This window comes from Solea senegalensis, linkage group LG15, assembly GCF_019176455.1.
Source record: "Solea senegalensis isolate Sse05_10M linkage group LG15, IFAPA_SoseM_1, whole genome shotgun sequence".
In the NCBI taxonomy this organism is placed as follows: domain Eukaryota; kingdom Metazoa; phylum Chordata; class Actinopteri; order Pleuronectiformes; family Soleidae; genus Solea; species Solea senegalensis.
In genome coordinates, this window is record NC_058035.1 from 9,153,066 (window position 1) to 9,172,550 (window position 19,485).

Sequence of the window (19,485 nt, forward strand, 5' to 3'; positions counted from 1 at the left end):
AGAATAATTTCCCCGGTGACCAATTTCTGAACATTCCCTAAGCAAAGAAAATCAGCAACAAGCCAACATGTCAGACAAAGGGTGCAGGCGGACATGCTGACTCACTTCTAATGAGCAGCCAGAGATAAAAATAATAACCTAAACTAAGAATCATAGGTCATGACAGCATAGATACCGCTGACTGTCCTAATTAACACTAGACCTTATGGAGTGTAAGTTGATACACAGGTATGCTAACAACTATCAAAATAGCTTCTACGGTGGCTTAGTGTTGATGTGGAGTAAAATTAGGTTTGAAGTGTTAGATGCTGTGGTTATTAAAATCTAAGGTTGTTTTTTTGTTTTGTTTTTTTCATTCACTTGGGGCGTACACGCCATCCCAACAGATGATTGGATCCTGACAAACGTGTGTTTCTTGTCTCTTGAGGAATATAAGTGTTTAACAATGGACAGTTACAGTGAGACTGACCCATCTGTTGTTATGCAGTAAACAATCATTCTCCACCCAGTGCATACAATTGCATTAGACGTACGTATTTAATAGCTAAAGCTTTCGTGCACCTGGATACTTCGGATCACGTTGATATTCACAGACATTGATTGGCAGTGAGATTATAATTCATGCGCACCTCAGAGTGTTTTATTGTTTCATTTATGGATGAAGGAGAGAATAGATGTGTCTGCCAAGACAGGCTTTACAGTTTTATTGGGTGTATACGTCTTTTTTTTTGCTTTTAGCAATAACTGTCCCTTAAACATCACTGTGTGCCACAAAGATGTCAGATCTTTACAGCGTACAGTTAAGTGATTACCGGATGCATTTCGCACAAGGGAGATCGATACTTCTTAGTGGAACTAACAAAAAAGGTTTTTTAATGATTATGCTGATGGCATGTCATTCAAACAGCCTGACGTGTTAAGGTGTTATTGTAGCCAGAGCATTCGAGAGAGCATAGCAAGCCTTTGTGCTTGGGATCAGTTTGGCAGCTGTGGCATAGACAGGAAATGAGGGTTATCTTCATTTTTACTTTCCTCTTATTGTTACACCACTTCAAGAGATATTTTTATTCATATTTGTATTGACCATTATCTAACATATACCTGGCATCCTTTAGACAGTACCCAAAAGTATTTCCCTGGTAAAAAAAAAATATCAAGATGCTGCTTTGATTTAATGGATTGTAAGTGCTCCTACAGTATATGAAGCATTGCATTTCATTCCTGCTCTTGTTTCGACATATTCTGGGAATTTCAAATACACATCTGTTCATATGTTGCATCGTCTTTCAATGTTATTGTTTATTTATATATATTGGAGTCTTTTGGATATTTTTCTACTCTCAGTCTCAATATCCATCTGTATGTGTGCAAAGCTGAGCACAGGACTAAAAATGGCCATGCTTTTCCATGCTTCATCATCCGTGGTTTGTGTCAGACCTAGACAGTCATCTGGAAAGGTCAGAGCTTTGGTCAAAGATTTAAATCACCCCAACGAAGGAAGATTCACCTTGACAGGTGGAACCTAAAACTGGTAAATAAGAATTCAAACGGAGGCTCATTCCTCTTCCACTTAAAGCAAGGACAAACCGACTGTTGGATCTCAGAGAGGGTGTCATGGAGTGCAATGCTATGGATAAAAAAGAAAAAGAAATAAAAAGTTTATCCTTCAGACATCTATATCTATTCTTAAGATGTGAATTCTGTTTATTTTGCCTTTATCTGTCAGTTGAAGAGATTAAAGCCGCGCAAAATCAGTGACCTGGACTACTTGTCTTTATAATTATATGAGGTGACATATTTTGTTGTCTTTGTCTTTCATATTTAATAACTGCGTTTTCAGTTCTAAAACAAAGTGAGCTTGCCACAGCTGCTGCAACAGCATGTATTGAGAAAACAACTTGACAGGGTCAGTGTGGCACAGCAAACTGTTTGACTTAGTAGAAACTGACATATGGGTTTTATTCTTTGATTAATCGTTGTGGTGTTTTGTTGTTCTATATTCACAACATCAGTTGTGGACTGCTACTGGAAATGTCTCTTCTTCTTTTTTTTATTTGCCATCTTATTATATTAATGTTGCGACCACGCCTGTTGATGAATGTAGGAAGTAAAGCACGTATTCAGCTGCTTTTCAGGACAAATGGGCCCTTTGAAAAAAAAATCCTTTCTCTTTACTGTTTATTAATATACTTAAAAAGATGAATGTGAAATAGGGACGGATGCAGCAAGGCCTATGTATCATAATATATTTGCTCACAGAAGTAAAGAATAATGAAACTATTTTCAGCTATGAAGCCATGCTTGAATAATATATCTGCTGCAAAGTGCTACAAAGCAAGAACTATTACAAGGTGGTTACTTTTTATAATCTTTTTGGAAAAGACGGCCATAAATATGTGTGTTTTTTGCTCTTTAGTTCATGTAAACCTTTATAATCTTTATTCTGATGTCTTTTTGTGTGTGTGTGTGTCCTCGTATGTTGGTGGTTGGTGGGACATTAATGATTATTGATCCAAATGTGGGTTCCCTTGACTTACTCATTTTAATCAAAGGCCCTGAAAAGTCCCCTGCTGTGACAGCAGTGTTGCTTTTTAAACACAGCTGAGTCACTGTTGTCAGTTTTCATCAACTTTACGCAGTGTGAAATTAGTCTATAGATGTAAATTCATGAAATAAAAGATGTGTATCATTAGGCTGAAGCGGCATTTGATCAGTGAAGTAGTCCTGGCCTCTGGGTAAGTTCTTTGCATATCGATGGAATAGAGGGTCTGTGTGTATTAGGCTGTAGGCAACAGACAGGATCAATCAACCTCATTTGTATATTCATGGCCTGGAGATTATTAAGCAGAGAGCTCCACACACACACACACACACCTATGAATTCACATGAGTCTAAGCCACTGTGCCCTCAGGCAACATTTGCAAACTACGACTGTTATGGACAACAAGTATGGGCAATAAGTACTAAATGGCCGTCGTTCATTGAAGCAACTGTATGTGATAAAAGTTTGTCGAGCAACCTCCTTAACACAGCAGTGATCATGATTATCCATTGAGTGTGTGTGTGTAAATAGGGTTTTTACAAGTTGATTTAATGCGTCTGTCTGGGAAAGCCAGAACCGAAAAATACACAGTTAAAAATGTGTGTTTGTGTTTGTGCATTGTGCAGAGTGTGGTAAAAATGTTGTTGTGCATTCAATATTGTAGGGACTTGCACAAATGTTATTTTTGTAAATTGCTCCTCTTGGGATTGAGCAATGAAGCAGTAGAAGTAAACAATAAAGGTAAAGAGTTGTCCGAGTGTAGCTGTAGTTAAATGCTGTATACTGCAGTGCAATGTTTATTTTCGGTCGTTTATCATATTTTATCTGCTGTGGGTTTTATTTTGTTTACAAAAAATAATACCATTTATCAAATGTTTGTCTCTTTTTTTCTGCACAGGCCTTCCCATGTATATCCACAGGCATCTATGGTGAGTTGAATATCTCCTGTTTTTATTTTAATTTGATTTTAAGTTGTTGTTATAAAGTCCAAAATAACATAGCTACTATATTTACAAGGCTTTGACTTTGAAACAGAGCACTGATAAGTTAACCTTACACTGTGTTGCACAAAGACACAACCTCATACTGTAAGGTGAGCACAATGTAGACCCTGCACTATGCTTCTACTCTCTTATGGGACCAGGCCTCATATGCAGCAAGACATTGCTGGCAAGGAGCTGGTGTTCTCATTAGACTAAAACAAAGTCACATTGAAACATTTCACATTTGTTGAATGAAAAAGGATTTGAAGGTTTGATGGAAAATAATGTGAAATGCAGGGAAACTTACTGTGTTATATACAGTATAAAAATGATCTGCTGATAAGTGATACACCTTTTTTTCACCATTCATTGCTTAAGACAAAGGTTAATTTGCTTTGATCACTCCCCATGAACTTATTACAGGCTTTACAAGAGCGGGGATCTTGTAAAATGTGTACCCCGTTTACAACTGGCATTAAAATGTATTTTTGGTGATAGCATAACAATCAGATAGTGTGCAAGAAAGTAGAGTGATCTTCAAAAATACCATGTGCAACATGTAGCTTTGAGATCTATTGCTCGTTATTTGTCAAATGTCTATGCAAAAAAATGCCAGTAATATATCAGCTGCTATCAGAAATACGCACAGCCTTGCATCTGTTTTCCTCTGAATAGTATTAATAAAGCCAGACATGTTCCATCCTAAGACATCAGTCTTCCTCCATATCAACCCTCCATTGTGATTAACTGTCAGCTGCCAGCGAGTTGTGCGCTGAAATATTAAACATCTCAAAAAACAGTTACTGATTAGAATGCACTGATTATAGAGCCTGACAAACTGTTGCTGGACTCATTAAAACAAGCTCCAAACATACACTATTGCTTCTTTTTTTCTCTCTTTTTTTTTAATCTCTTTGTGATAGTTTGCACATTCTGGGCAAAAAACAGCACCTTAATAAAATACAATGTGTGACGTTATGTCTGTGATAACAGAGTTTGATATAGAGTTCTCAGGGCAGCTTTGTTATTTTTATGTCTCTCACATCCTCTGATCATTAGCATTTGGACTGGAACGATGTGACTCAAAGTCAGTGTTATATATTAGCAAACTGTCAATGAGTTTCACTCATACAGCATGTGTATATAATACTAAAGCATGTCTGGAATAAGCCTGGCATAATGGACCTTATTCACAGCAGGTCATTTTCAGCATGGAATGGTGTTACCAATAACATTAATTAGGGTTCCTCTTCAGTTCTAAGAGCCAGGGTCGTGCAATGTTCAAGTGTAAAGGAAGGTTTGTTATTTTACATGTGCATACATGTCTCTCTCCTGTATTGTATGGATGTGTTCCATTGAAGTGATTGAGAAATAATTATATATACATATATATTTGTGTGTGTGTGTGTGTGTGTGTAGGCACAGCACTATAACACAGTATACATGAAACATGAAGCCTTCTTATAATAAAATATAAGGTCCTGGATGACTAGAAATCTTCAGACAGTTACAGGAGTCACAGTTGAATTTCCATGCCTGTGGATGATTACAAGATAGTCCAAGTGGCAGAGAAATAAAGAAAGAAACCGGAGTGCGTGCGTGTGTGTGAAGCCTCGTGTGTGTGATAAAAACAGCCTTTGTGCTTATAAATCACTAGATGTTTGTAATTATGCACTCTGTGCTGGATGGAACTCTTCTCTCTTAGGATATTGAACATTTTCCAGCCATCTTTTTTTCATGAGACGCACAACAACTCACAATTTCTTCACCTAATCTTCCTCCTTTTGTCTGTCTGTCTATGCCACCTGTCTACACATGCATCTCAGAGTGGTTAATGATAAAGTGTCAATGACAAGATTGCCACAAAAATGTAAATTCTCTAATTCCCAGTGTGCTCTCTCTTTCTCCTCCAACTTTATTGACACTCATGTCTGCAGTCATGTGCATAAAACTCATTCCTCTTCTCATATTTTCCTATTTTCCACAGGAGTGTCCTACTGCATGTTTTGCATTAATGTGGCCATGTGACATCACCATTTATCTGTAAAGTTTACCAACAAAAAACTTTGGTGTTGCCTCAAGGTGATTATGAAAAGTCATTAGACGATCATTAGTGCCCAGAATCTGCTGCAGATTTACTGTTAACTTGTTAAAAAACTGTCACAAGTCAGTAGCTCAAAAAGTATGACAAGCATGAAAAATAAGGCAAACAACAAAATAATAATTTTAAAATGTACAAACTACATGTAAGCATGTTCTACATGTAACATGTTGTACATGTACAATGACACTTTTTACTGGTTGAATTGAGGGAATAAAATAGACAGTGCCGAGTAACTCTTTTGAAGTGTCATAAAAATAGCCTTGACAAACAAAAGAGAGCGGGGTCTCTGTTTGATGCTGATGAGGACACTGCTTATTGTGCTTCACTGTAGTGCTGTGGACTTCATAGCACTCCATCAGCAGCTCCTCACATCAAAGCAGAGCCACACTTGCAGTGGGGAGGGGTGAGGCTGGATTAAACAGCCTGTTCAATAAATAAACAGCTTAGTGCTTGCCATTATGGCATCTCCACATAACAATACAGCTGATTAAGACTGAAGATCTTCACACAGCATGCAGAGGGCAAATAGAAGCGGGACCTTCGAAGGAAGCAGAGAAAGTACAGTGCTGTGATGTTGTTGTCTATGACTCCTCCCTCTGCCCCCCTGAGAACACCCATGCTCCAAAAGGAGGCCCTGCTATCTTGTCAGGTGTTTTGACATTTTCTGTACATTTTAGATAACCTTTAAGGTCAGCGTCCATTTCAACAATGTAAACAAAAGCTTTTCACTGTGAACTTCACATCCTTCCCTCTGCCTCTCTGTCTGTCTCTGTAGAACGTTTATAGCCATCTTTATATACGTGTGGACATGGTCATGCTCCCGTGCAGGTACTATATGTGCATTTGACCCATTTACACACTTGTAGTGCAGTTGGAAAACAACTAGTGTGCCCCCAACATCATGACAGAGGGGAATCAAGAACAAGTTATCCGAGACCTTTGTGGAGAGGAAAACAGATTTGTCAGGACAGGTAATGCTAATTGACACAGTCTCTCACGCCTCCATTCTCCAGGAGACTCAGTCACCATTGACAGATGATCGCAGAGCAGGGAGGTTGGGTGTAACAGGGGTGCGCAGGGGTACCTTAGACGCTTGGAAAGAAAAATGAGGGCTCACACTGCACTGACAGTCCAATCCCTCAGTCCAGCCCATTAGCCACAACAGAATTTCTGCACGAATAGTGTGTCGGAGGTACCACCCATAAACAAACTAGTGCCCACCATGGGCCGTGAGGTCACCCGGCATGATAGAGGTTATTAAGTGCTGCCCCCGTTTGCACATCAATCACAGCCACGGTACCCAGGTATAAATGGATTATTCCTTCCACGAAGGAGACACCTCTCAGTGTCTCACAAGATCAGTGCCAAGAGTCCAACTACTTCAACTTAGAGAGGTCATTTTCTCTTTTTGTATCTCTGCTCTCCTGTCTTCCCACCCATACATTCTTGTGTCTTTTGCAGTCTTTTTTTCTCTGTCACAGGTGGTTCTTACACCTATACACATGCATGCTCGCACATAGGCAGAGACACTAACTCAAGTAAAGCCATAAAAATCTCATTTCATGAAGCATTGTTGACAGTTTAGCCCTTCCAGCCTTGTGGTGTTTATGTCATTGCCAGCACTGAAAGACCACTTTCCAGGAGCATGGTAATGAACCGTACAGGTTCAGAGGCGTCTGCTGTGATCAATCGGAGCATGAAGCAAAAGGCTGACTTTACACAACAGAAAAGCAAGGACGTGAACTACTATTTCCTTGACAGGTGTCATCGGATGTGCTTTTATAACCTTATCCTATCAGAACAATCAAAGGCCCTCAACACAAAAACAGCCCTGCTCTCCTTAGGATAAATTGCTGCTCTATTTACTGCTTACTGCTTACCTTTGACTCATCTGTCTCTGTGATGGAGCTAAGGATTGTTGACAGAGGACTTTTAGCTCTGAGTGGCTATGTGAGATGTGGATATAATCCAGCCAAGCTCTCCCAGTATATCCACTCTGCCATTCCACTGTATTGTCTGCTACTTCAAAGATATCAAGGAGATTTTTTTTCTTCAGCCAGCATCATATTCTGGCTCTCTTCATCCCTGCCTGGGATTAGGAAATGTGTAGACATCCATGGCACTTTATCTCATGACAGTGATGCCTTCCTGTGAACAAGAAATGGCTCCAGGAAGTCCCCTCAGTGAGCGTATAGCCCAGCTGGGAAAGGTACATGGTAGCAACATGCTGTATTAGTGGGCAGCAGAGTGTATGCTCAGAGGCAATGTGAACTCCATTTACCTTAGTCACACATTATGCATTGTACTCAAAGCTAGACCTCCCTCTACCATTTTCATGGATGACGAGCCAAATGTAATGTATTGCCACAGGGCAATAGATTTAGGACTCTGAGAAACCTGGCTGAGCATTAAATGTTTGTGTATCATACACTTTTCTGACTGTTTTTAAAAAAGAAAGAAATGTCCGTTGTTAATTTTAGCATGTAGGACAAAGCATGGCGCCACCTATATGGAATGTTTTCCAAGGAAGGTCATCATCTGTTGTGTCACAGAGGGTGCTCTCTTTCTTCCCTACCTCTTTTCTCTGCTTGTCTTCTTCACACAGTATCCTCCCATCCCTCTTTGTCTCTGTCTCCTTCTGTGGGCTGCAAAGTCGGTCATGGTCACAGCCCTGCCATGTCCCAGTGTTAGTGTAGAAAGGCACTCCAAGCAATTTGACACCAACTCTTTGGCATCTAGAGTCCTGGGGCACTACTCTGTCCTCCACCCGGGTCACCTCACCTCTCCTCTGGGCCTTAATGGGGTGACAACCCTCTCCCCCCTCCCTTTCCAGAGGGAAACGTGGCACGGCTGCTTTTAACAAGCTAATTTCACAGCTGGAATACATAATAATGATTTTATCCTGGTGCACAAAGCACAATCAACTAATCTACATTGTATTCATATATATTTCAACATGCCCCCCCTCTCTTTTTTTAACACTTATCCGAGCTGCAGTCTTTTTAAAAAAAAATAAAAATAAATATATATATACACAAATATTCCTTAACAGAAATATTTTTAAAAGATACATGTGGTCAATAGTTTAAAAAAAAATCAGCCTAGAAAAATGGAATCGAAACTGTTTGCTTTGTTTTTTGTTATTTTTCCTATAACAGATTTCCTATGTTTACTGTGCCGTTTCAAAGACCCATCAGGAATTTACAAGTGCCAGACACCTCAGCCTCAGGCTATGTGCTAGTGTGAGGTAGATAGCTCATCAAAATGAATGACGAGTGTTGAGACATGAACTTGACCGACTGAGGAGAGGAGAAGGACCACCAGTATGATTTCGTACTTTGTTTTTTCTTTTTCGAATTTGGTCAGACACAAGCCTCATAAAAAACGTGCTCAGAGAAAAAAAAAAAAAAAAATGGTGAAACCCAAAATAGCAGCATGCTGTTGTGGTGTTCTTTTCACAATATAAGCTCACTCAGGAAAAAAACAAAAGTGGTTTGGTCTGCAGTATGTGTTTCCTATATATTTGCAAACAAACAAACCATGGGAATGCATCATAGCGCAGACATGCATTCAACTTGATGACTTACTCCACTACTCCTTGCTTTATCAGGCGATGTAGCCATACTTCTCACTCCTTCTCACCACAGTAAAACACCTTAGCTACACAAGTTTGTAGGAAAAGTAAGCATATGAAATAGTTGCCATGTTGGCAAAAGGGAGAGCAATGGGCTTTCTTCTTCCTTAAAGCAAAAATCCTCCCTAAGGCAGAACACACATCTATATTATTTTTCCTGCGTTCTAGTTTAGAGGATATTTTTGAACATGAGCTTCTAACTTTCACAGATTCACAGAGATATCTTTGATGAAAGCTGGGAGCTGCTTCATTATAAACTGAATATATGGGTTTATGTTTGTGCTTTTTTATCCAAGAACATCCAAAGCACCTTTAGTTTCTAATTTCATAGACAATACTTAAAATTATATTCACTACCAGGATCGATAAAGGTGATTTTAGTGCTCTCTTTTTCTTCATTATAACAAAGACCCTACGTGTCCAAGATCACAGGATAGAATATGTGAATTCTGTTTTAAGATTCCCTTTTGGTATAACTCACTGTGCTGACATGGAGACATGGATGTAATTGAACCTTTCATTTCATTTCAAAGGAAATTAATCCTGCTCACATGTTGTTCATACTTTTTGATTGGGGCTTAAAAATAGTCATAGACATCAAATGATTGCAAGAACTCTGAACAACTGCAAAGAGCTTGCTCTCCCATGGCAGACTTAATGGTTAAATAAATTACTCCTGGTCACAAGCCTGAATTATCAAAATCTAGCTGATATAACACTGCACTGTATGTACGATACAGATACAGAAACACATAGTGCCACCTTCACGCCTCGTTCACATGGCAAGTGCCTTACTCTCCCTCTCTCTCTGGATGTTGTGTTCTGCCTGGTGATGAAGTAGAGGAGCCATCAGCAGAAATAACACTGCACCACCTGAGTCCTCATCAGTGGCACTGCACTGCACACATCCCATCAGTGTACCTCACCAAGACAAATCTCTCTGAGCCGTCCATATTCCCAGCATAAGATAGAGTCAGACCAAGCAGTGCGGGGACCCTGGAGGTCCTGATGCCAGCTCTCGACCTCCTGACAGATTACTTTACACTAAACCCTCCACACTGCAAAAGAGGATAAAGAGGAGGTTGTTGAGGGCAGAAGACAAAAAAAAACAAACTACACGATATAAACAAACGACAATATAAAACAGTCGGCTCACTTCTTTTTTTTTCTTTTAAACCTGTAACTTGATTGTGTCATTAACAGTGCGGTGATTACTGTGACCAGCAGAGGTGGAGGAAAAGGCTGTGTTTTTCAACATTTGAACATGCAGTGCTTGGCCAAGCTGACACACTTAGAGGAGATGTTAGGAGAGGTGAAAGAGACAAATGATGAGAAAGAGCTGTCGATTCACTTGAGCTGCTGCTGTTGACCTTGGGCTAGTCATGTTACCGCTGAGCAGAGTTCTTCTGGCGAGCTGCCCCCAGCAGCACTGACCCTTTTTTCAGTGTCCCATCCTTTCTCTTGTTTTTATTTTTTTTTTTTACTGTTTACCATCCGTCCTTGCTTTTATCTTTTTCCTCTGGCTGTATAGCTAACCTCCTTTCACCCTCTCTCTTCTTTTCACACTTCACGCTATGATTAATAGGTATGGTTCTTAAATCAATAGAGCATTTGTAGAAACTCCACACAGACTAGATTGATTAAATGTACTAAATGGCACCAAACCACTGCTAGTGACCAACATATCAAATCACAATGATGAAGGCCTGGTTTTTTTTGCACAACATAATGGTGCCTTGTAAAAGCACAAGTAAGTTACTTACTTCTTTAACAATTTACAAATTTGTGTTACTTATTTATGTGCTTGCGTCTGTAACACTTCTTTCCCATCATGGATGCTCTTTCCTAACAGCTGTTCCTGGTCCCCACGGATCTAGTTTCCTTCTTTTCTTTGTCTTCTGCACATCTGTTTGTCAACTTTACTTGATGTGTGAGTTGAAGTGTTGGTACACCTGCATATGTGTGCAAACAGTTTTCAAAAAAGGAAACATCACCAGACAAAGTGATATCACTGAAGAGGTTAAGTGTGTTGTGGAGACAAGAGGAATTAGGTGACCTGCAAACTGATTTGGCATGCTGGATTAGGTTCTGAGTGTACAGCTCTCGGGGCAGCTTTTAAAGGGCAGGAGCCGTAAACGGGCTATGCACTGTCTGCAGATACTGCCTAACAGAGCCGTGGGAGCAGACAGGCGGTCATCGCCGACTGGTATGCGGCTCACATCTCGCTTCTACCAGAGCTTGCACAGGAGCTCAGCTAAGCTCTTTAAAACTGAGACAGAGAGAGAGAGAACTACACACAGAGCGAGAGAGCGAACACAACAGTAGTCAGACTGTGAATGAGGTAACCTACAGTACATCTTCACTGCCATCGCAGTAGATTCAATGGATTTGTAGAAATGTTATTGAGAGGCTTTTGACAGCAGTTGGTCTGAAATGAAAGAATTCTGGAAATGTTAGGCTAGACCTTTGTGGCTTTTTATTTTGTATTATAACATCTAACTTAAAGGGCAGAGGTCGCCGCAGTACTTGTAAGCCAGTTTCATAGGTCATAGATTGTTATAGTTGTACCCAAGAAAAATATTTGAGGATATAACAACCAACAGGTTACAACTTTGGCCTTTGTATCAGTTGATGTGGGTTGAGATTGAGGTCTTGACCTCTGTCGTTAGAGGAAGACGGTGTCTGTTGTAACCCGTGGTCCTTTGTGGAAGTCGAGGGTTGTAGAATAGAAAAGCATTTACTTTTAAAGCTTGAATCACGTCGGTCACAACTGAAAAAATGGGCCATATTTGTCTAATATATCCTTTAACTCGTAGCTTGGTGCAAGGCATGCAGTTACACGCAGCTTCAAACTCACTCCAGTATTTATATTTATATGATTATTTTTTTATTAATTAAAAACCTGTGGAGATATCAGTTTGTCTTTCTGTTCTTTTGTTTGTTAATGTGTCCCTTTTATATCTGCCGGCTGTTTCCACTATTAATGACACCCTCTCTCTCTCTCTCTCTCTCTCTCTGTACTAGGCTTCCCGAATGACCCGGCAGCTGACATCGCTCTGAAAACAGTAAAAAGTTGGATTGAAGATAATTCTGATATGGTAAGACATCATGCATATTCAAACCGAACAACTGTCAGTCTCAAGCTGACAATGCATTTGTGCAGGCTCTACCTATTTTCTGATTTTGTCAATTTGCAGTGAGTGGAGACCGTTGGACTAGAGCAAAAACACTGAGCCACTAATTCCAACACATCTCTGTATAAGACTTATCCATCTGCCTCGCATGATCAACCATTTAGTTTGTACTCTGCATGCATATCAAAGTAAAAGCCAGTCTGAGACTAATCGGGCCTTAAATGGTCTGTTGTCTGTTTAATTGGTCTATGCTGGGGAGTGTTCGTAAACCCAGAAGAACAAAAACACATCAGATGAAATAATCTGGAATTGGTTTTGTTTAAAATAAATAATGACCATGCCTCCGAGGAAATGAAGTCCAAACATCTTCCAAAATACATTTTCACCAGATTGTATTTTGAGGAAAATAAAATAAAAAAAATACATATAAACACAATCAAGTGAACAACAGGAGCAATGTTAAAATCTAACAAACCGATAATCATCTTCAATTTTTGTTTATAACTGAGGAGCCAAAGAGAAATTATTTAAAATAACCACAAATAGACTTAATATAATCCATCTCCCCTGTGAGTAATGGCTGTGAACTTGTTCATTTCAAAGCCACTTCTGATGAAGATTGAGCAGCACACTGTTCTAAGAGTCTTTACCACAGTGAAGCCAACATTGCAGCCTTGTTATCCAGAAAGTGAGAGAAACAAACTCCAGTGTGCTTGTTTAAGGAACATTATTATAATTATCTAATTTAATTAAACAAGTAATAAAATTTGTTTAGTGTATATTCAATGTACAGTATGAGACCCTATGATACTGTATAAAATACAGTATTATGGCTTTCTTGTCATGTATCAGCACTGTGTTCATGATGATAGATGATGACCAAATTGAAGCTAGGGCTAAGTTTAACGCACAACATTAAAACCACTTACCGATTTTAATGTTGTGAATTATCTCTTTATGTAATATGCATTAAAATGATATGTGTCACAGTGGTACATTTTCATTAACGGCTCATTATGACATTTTGTCCCGTTGTTAGGAGGCTGTTTGATACTGTGCAGAACATTGGTGATGCGAGTCATTTAGTGACGGTAACCTTCAAGGGTCATCTCTGTTTACTCTGTCAGTGTTTATACCTGTCACTGTGGATTGTGGTGTTTTTAAAGCTCACAGCTTGAAGTGTTACAACATCCCTCAGCTGGTGTCGGTGATGTTGTGAACAGACAGCCAAATGATATTGAGCTGCTGGGTGACTTTGCCATTGATGTGTTATGTTTACAGCTTCTTTCTCTACCGGCTGATTGCTGATTGTCCTCTTCTTGTGAAATCCATCAACGCTTTGTGTGTATACCTTATTGCTGATGGTAAATAAGCAGAAAAAAAACTTTGTTCTTCCACATCCACACAGTAGCTGCACGTCTTCGTACAGACGAGACAGTTTTGTTATATGCTGACGGACGGCTATTTCTGGTTTGGCTGGATCAAGTGGAATATATTACCATTTAATGGAGAGGGGGAGACATCTATGGAAGGAGGCTTCCCTTGGATACTGTTTGCCAAAACTAAAACTCTGCCAATACAAGCTGTGGTTTCTCAGCTTTTTCGAACCAGCTTTTAACAACATCGGAGCAAAGCAATATTTCCTGCACTTTGGAAAACCTTGCAATCAAACCACAGAATGACAAACTGGGCAGAAGGTCTTCTCTCAAATCTGCATTCACTCAGTGAATAGTTACACTCAATGCCTGAAACAGGTTATGAAAAGGGATAAACTATGTGAAGAATTTCCTTTTAATCATGTCAATTTAGTTTTTTTGAATCACAGGTAAAGAATTTGAGCAGAATATTAATACATATTCAAAATAAATGTATTATGTCTGGAGGGAAGGAGGGCATGCTGCGTTTAATGTCGCTTTCGTTTGCACATTAAATGTTAAGATGAATGCTTACTGCCTTGTTTGATATGTTTAGAAATCCAATTCATCACTGCACATTTACTCAATTGACACACCCAGTGTCAACATGATTAATAACTGACATGTTTCTGTTTCAGGCTGTGTCAACTCATAGAAAATTCATCAGCTGACAATTGTTAACTACACAGTCTTGTCTTACACCAAGAGCCTACAGTCAATAAAGAAGGCCTTAAATGAGAAGTGTTATACTATCTATACTATACTGCAGTATTGCTGCAGTAGCTTATATCACAAATTGTACACAGCTTTTCCAATACATGGAGAGAATGAAAGGTTTGAAGGCCGGATTATCATGCATAGAACAATGGGACTAGATTGCTCTACGCGCTCACCTCTGGCTCCATGGAGCCTATGTTGTGGGCGTCCACAGAGGCGAATCATTTCAGGGCTCTGCTTTGAGAAAGATTATGTGCTATTGTGGTTGAATTTCAGTCAAATGGGCTGGCTGTAGATCTAACACACTGGGGTGGCAGAGTACAGGACCCCACATCACCTATCTCTCCCCCCCCACATACTGACAACAAAGCATTGTCTGTTTATGTCCATCTGTTTATATCTTTGCATGTGTGTCATCCTGTCGAGAAGCATGCGAATATGGCAGGTTGTTGCAGTCACACAAATGGCAATTGAACTGTAATTGTCCGCTGATTGAAAGAGCAGTGACACTTTGTGTGTGTATCTGTTAGAGAGAGAGAGAGAGAGAAGGGGATGGATGCTGTGATTGATTAGCAGTGAGTTTATCTCCCAAGCCCCAGCACACTGTAGCCCTGATGCACTCACCAGTGTATAAACGACCCCAGTGCCAGCGTGAAATTTACTCTTAAAAGCATCTACACTTCCCTTGTGGAAGAATAAACAGCCTTGCTGTGGCCAGAGAGGGCAGATGCTTTAATCTAGAGAGCCGTCAGCCCAAGAGTGGTCCTTCAGATCACATAGATGAAAGAATATTGGAGGTCATCCTCAGTGTTCCTGTATCTGCCACACAAATAAAAGACATAGAATATGTGGTTATTATGTAAACAAGACAGCAGGGAACTCTAATGTCTTCAAAAAGGTATAAGTGAATGCAGGCAGTCCAACACATCCAGTCATCCATAATGTGTTGGGACGAGTTTCCTCCTGGTCACAGGCTGCTCACCTCTCCGCTTATTTGGCTTTGGATTATTTCTCATTTTCAGATCTAATTTGGTTTAATTCAAACTTGCAAAGGTTTAATCTGCAGTTGAAAAATGTGGTCTGACACTCTATTTGGCTGCCGCGGATGTGCTCTGGATGGCCAAGCTTTTTAATGAAGCATTTCGAGGGCCAGGGAGCCAAGCATTACTGACACAGACTGAACACTTGAGACACATTTAAAGTCAATAATAAGCTCTGCTGCACTGCTCAGGAAAAAATTGACGTGTAGAGATTTCACCTTTCAACATCACTCTGGTTTGGGTTTTAGTATTAAGCACTAAGCTGTGCAGATGACACTCCCAAAACAGCTGTTTACATCCCGTTTTCCTGCTCTGTGAATGATCTGTTTACCTTTGTTGCTTTTGTCATTTAAGACACCTGATAATACATTTTATTTCAAGCCAAGACGGGAGATTTAACAGTGATTTGTGACAAATGTCAGATGACTATTAGGAATGCATACAGTAGGGTGTGTGTTTCGTATGATTGTGTTATTCTGTGTGAATGAATATCACTTCAGAAGGCTACATTTTGACATGACAACATTGAGGTGTCAATTGTCATTCAGTTCAGTGAGATGGATGGTTGCTCTTTTGAGCAGTTAATTTAAATGGGAATTACATTTTTGTGTATTGGGACCAGCTTTATCTCACTGACATGGCAAGCAGAATGTTAACTATATTTGTGCTACCTCTGCTGGTTTATAACCCTACTTTACATGCACATGATAGTTCAAATGCTAGTTTTTTTTTGCCTTGTCCAGAAGACATTTAACTTATCATTTTTCAAAAAGGCTGAAACACAAGTGTGCATGTTAATCAAGCAAATTTGGTCATTTGGTCCTTTTTTTTTAAATGTAGACGTCTCTCACAAAGTTTTGATGGAAATTTGTGTTAAGTTGCTGTGTTATTTTTGATGTACATGGAAATGTATAGGACATGTAGTTCTGAAGGATGTATAAACGTGGCTGCTGGAGAAAACCAGATATAATATAAAGGATCAAGATCAAACACTTCCATGTTTGTTTCATCAAATCGAGAATTTTGTTTTCTCAGACGTTAGGTGTTGTTGTGACTTTCTCAACAGGTTCACAGGCACCTCTGTTTCCAACGCTGTTCTCCACCCAGATGCCTTGTTTACGAAGGGCACAAGACAATCAAGGTGTAAAAACATCTCAAAGGGTTAAACATCTCAAAGGCACTTAAGCACCATAGCAAACACTTTTTAGAAAGTGTTACTTTCTATACTTTATATAACCAGATAACCAATTAGAGTGTGAACTGTATACTTCGCTCAAAGTGATGAAAAAAAAAACCCTATGCTGGAATACTGACAGCTATTGGAACAGAAGCTAACACCAACTGGGGCGGTACTTCAGCTGTCTTTTACCGTGTTACTTCTTCATGATGTCATGATGTTCTAGTATTTAATGAAGAGACTTTGCCAAGTGTTGCATCTGTGGCCAAGAGAGGCACAAATTTACTGTGTGCTGCTGATGGTTTGTGCAACTGGCACGGTGTTCAAAGTCAGCACTGGTCTTTTGAAGTCAATGTCTACCCCTTTGAATCATCTGAGAGTGTCATGGAGATATGGCCATATCAGGAGCTGAGAGCATGACTAAACACTTGGCTCTGCATCCACTTACTGAATTGTTTTGTGTGATTGGAGACACATTGTTTGACCTCAGAGAGCCATATCCTCTCTCAGCTCTGTCAGGCACCTGCAGATTTGGCTAAATAATTGTGTGTGTGAATGCTTTATTAGTTTTCTCTGTCAGTGAATTACTTTGTTGGCACCAATGTATGCCATGTAGTCTAATACATTAGTGGCAGTCATTTGGCCCAAGGCAGCAGAATGAGGATTTTATGACTTTTATGATCTGAGGATTTTATTATCTTGCTCAATCTGGATAATATGATGTGTGCTCTTTGATTCCCTTAATCCCAGGTTGGTTTAGTTTTATTTTTTAAGATTATTGGAATCCAATCTCTGAATACACTTGTGGAAGTTATTTCCTCAAAAATATTTGACTGCTACCACGTTAGTTTTGATTAATTTCCCTGCCTTCAAGGGTTATGTTTATTATGATCACCAAATGTGACAGTATCCTCAGTGCTCATTCAAATGATTTGATTAAAATTCATCACACTGTCTTGTCCAACAGCCAAGGTGTTGCTTTACTCTTGATAACCACATAATGATCACCGGAAACCATAATGGGTGTTTTTGAAGATTGCAAAGCCACTAGCAATACTACATGTAAAATATGATGCACAGATTGTCTTTTGTGATTATTACAGGTGCTTTTGTATACATGCACCACGCCCACCGCTAAGCACAGACTACCATTCTCTGAGATGGGATGCCCTGAGTTCTCTCTGTTCGCACAGATACAGTAGTCCCACCTCTATACTTACTATGCTGGAATAAGCTATCTTAATGACATGCTAATTGGTTCAGCGTAGCACAGATAGCGTTACGCTGGCACACCGTGATAAAGCAAGAGTGGCTTTAGCTGAAGTGATTCAGAAAAGGGCAGGAGACTCTTGAAACTTCACCCTGCTCACCTTCACTGTGGAGGTGTTGTGTGTGTGTGTGTGTGTTGTATTTGCATGTTCATATTGTTTAGTATGTACACTCTTGTAAGTACATCCCACACCCTAATAAGCTCATTTCAGTGCCACAAGTTCAGACACACACAACTCCTCTTGTGTGGTCACAAAAACATTCATCACAGTCATTAATTATGAAGTCCGTCTATGGCCTGCAGAAACAGATAGTGATGAAAAACATTATGACCACTATACCGCCCCCTCTCACCCACTTGTGCTAGAACGGTGAGCCGTAATGTTTGGGACACAGGAATAACCTTGGTTAATGTCGCTATCATAATTAACTGCTTATTTACAATTACAGCCAAAGGAAAACACAATTTTATTGTTTAATAATTTGTCCATGTAAGTATATATGACCATGAAATTTCAATAATACTTGAGTGGTCATGTTGCCACCATAAGACCCAATTACCAGACATCTATATAATGTAAAACCTACTGATCAGAAAGTAGTGGTTGTTGTGTAGTTTATAGCTTTTTCCGTTTAAAAAGTTTGCAGCATCTCCCAAGGCTTTATTTTGTTCTCCACCAAAGCCATATTTAACACAAACAAAATTGATGTCAATATCATGTAAAATAAATGAGAGGTTGAGTTCCAGCTTGCTGTTCTTAAAAAAAATATTTGAAAAGTTACAGGAAGAAATGCCTTAAAAATATGTTAAAGGTTAAGGTAAGATTGGCTGCATCCACTGTGGGGCAATGAACTGTGACATAATTAAAGGCAATACCTCAGCAGCAAAAAAAAAGTTAAACTTTGCTGTTCCAATATTTGTACCTGCCTGAGGTCACTATTCATGCAGTGGCAGCCGCTCTCACCATTCACAGTTGGTCATTATTTCCCACCCCATCAACAGACTTGCTTACACTGTGAGTCTCGGGCTCCAGTGCTACAGGCCTCACCGTGTCTGTTTATGGGCAACCTGTCTCACAAAATAATGTCCCCACAACAGCTTTAAGTGCATTCTTGAAACTTGCTTCATAAGGAATTAAGATTGTTTTTTGTTTTTTCTAAATATCACAATAGCAATGTACACTGCTCAAAAAAATAAAGGGAACACTAAAATAACACATCCTAGATCTGAATTAATGAAATATTCTTATTAAATACTTTGTTCTTTACATAGTTGAATGTGCTGACAACAAAATCACACAAAAATGATCCAGACCATAGAGAGTCATACTCAAAATTAAAGTGGAAAAACACACTACATGCTGATCCAACTTTGATGCAATGTCCTTAAAACAAGTCAAAATGAGGCTCAGTAGTGTGTGTGGCCTCCACGTGCCTGTATGACCTCCCTACAACGCCTGGGCATGCTC

General features: G+C 39.5%; 1 protein-coding gene across 2 annotated transcripts in view; it reads left to right on the forward strand.

Moving 5' to 3' along the window:
• LOC122781772 (ADP-ribose glycohydrolase MACROD2-like) overlaps nucleotides 1–19,485 on the forward strand; it is a 124,000-nt gene that overhangs the window by 31,721 nt on the left and 72,794 nt on the right. For both annotated transcript variants that reach the window (XM_044045779.1, XM_044045780.1), the window contains exons 3-4: nucleotides 3,442–3,472; nucleotides 12,289–12,362. In XM_044045779.1, coding sequence (XP_043901714.1) covers nucleotides 3,442–3,472; nucleotides 12,289–12,362 — 105 coding nt within the window. The remainder of the gene's footprint in view (nucleotides 1–3,441; nucleotides 3,473–12,288; nucleotides 12,363–19,485) is intronic.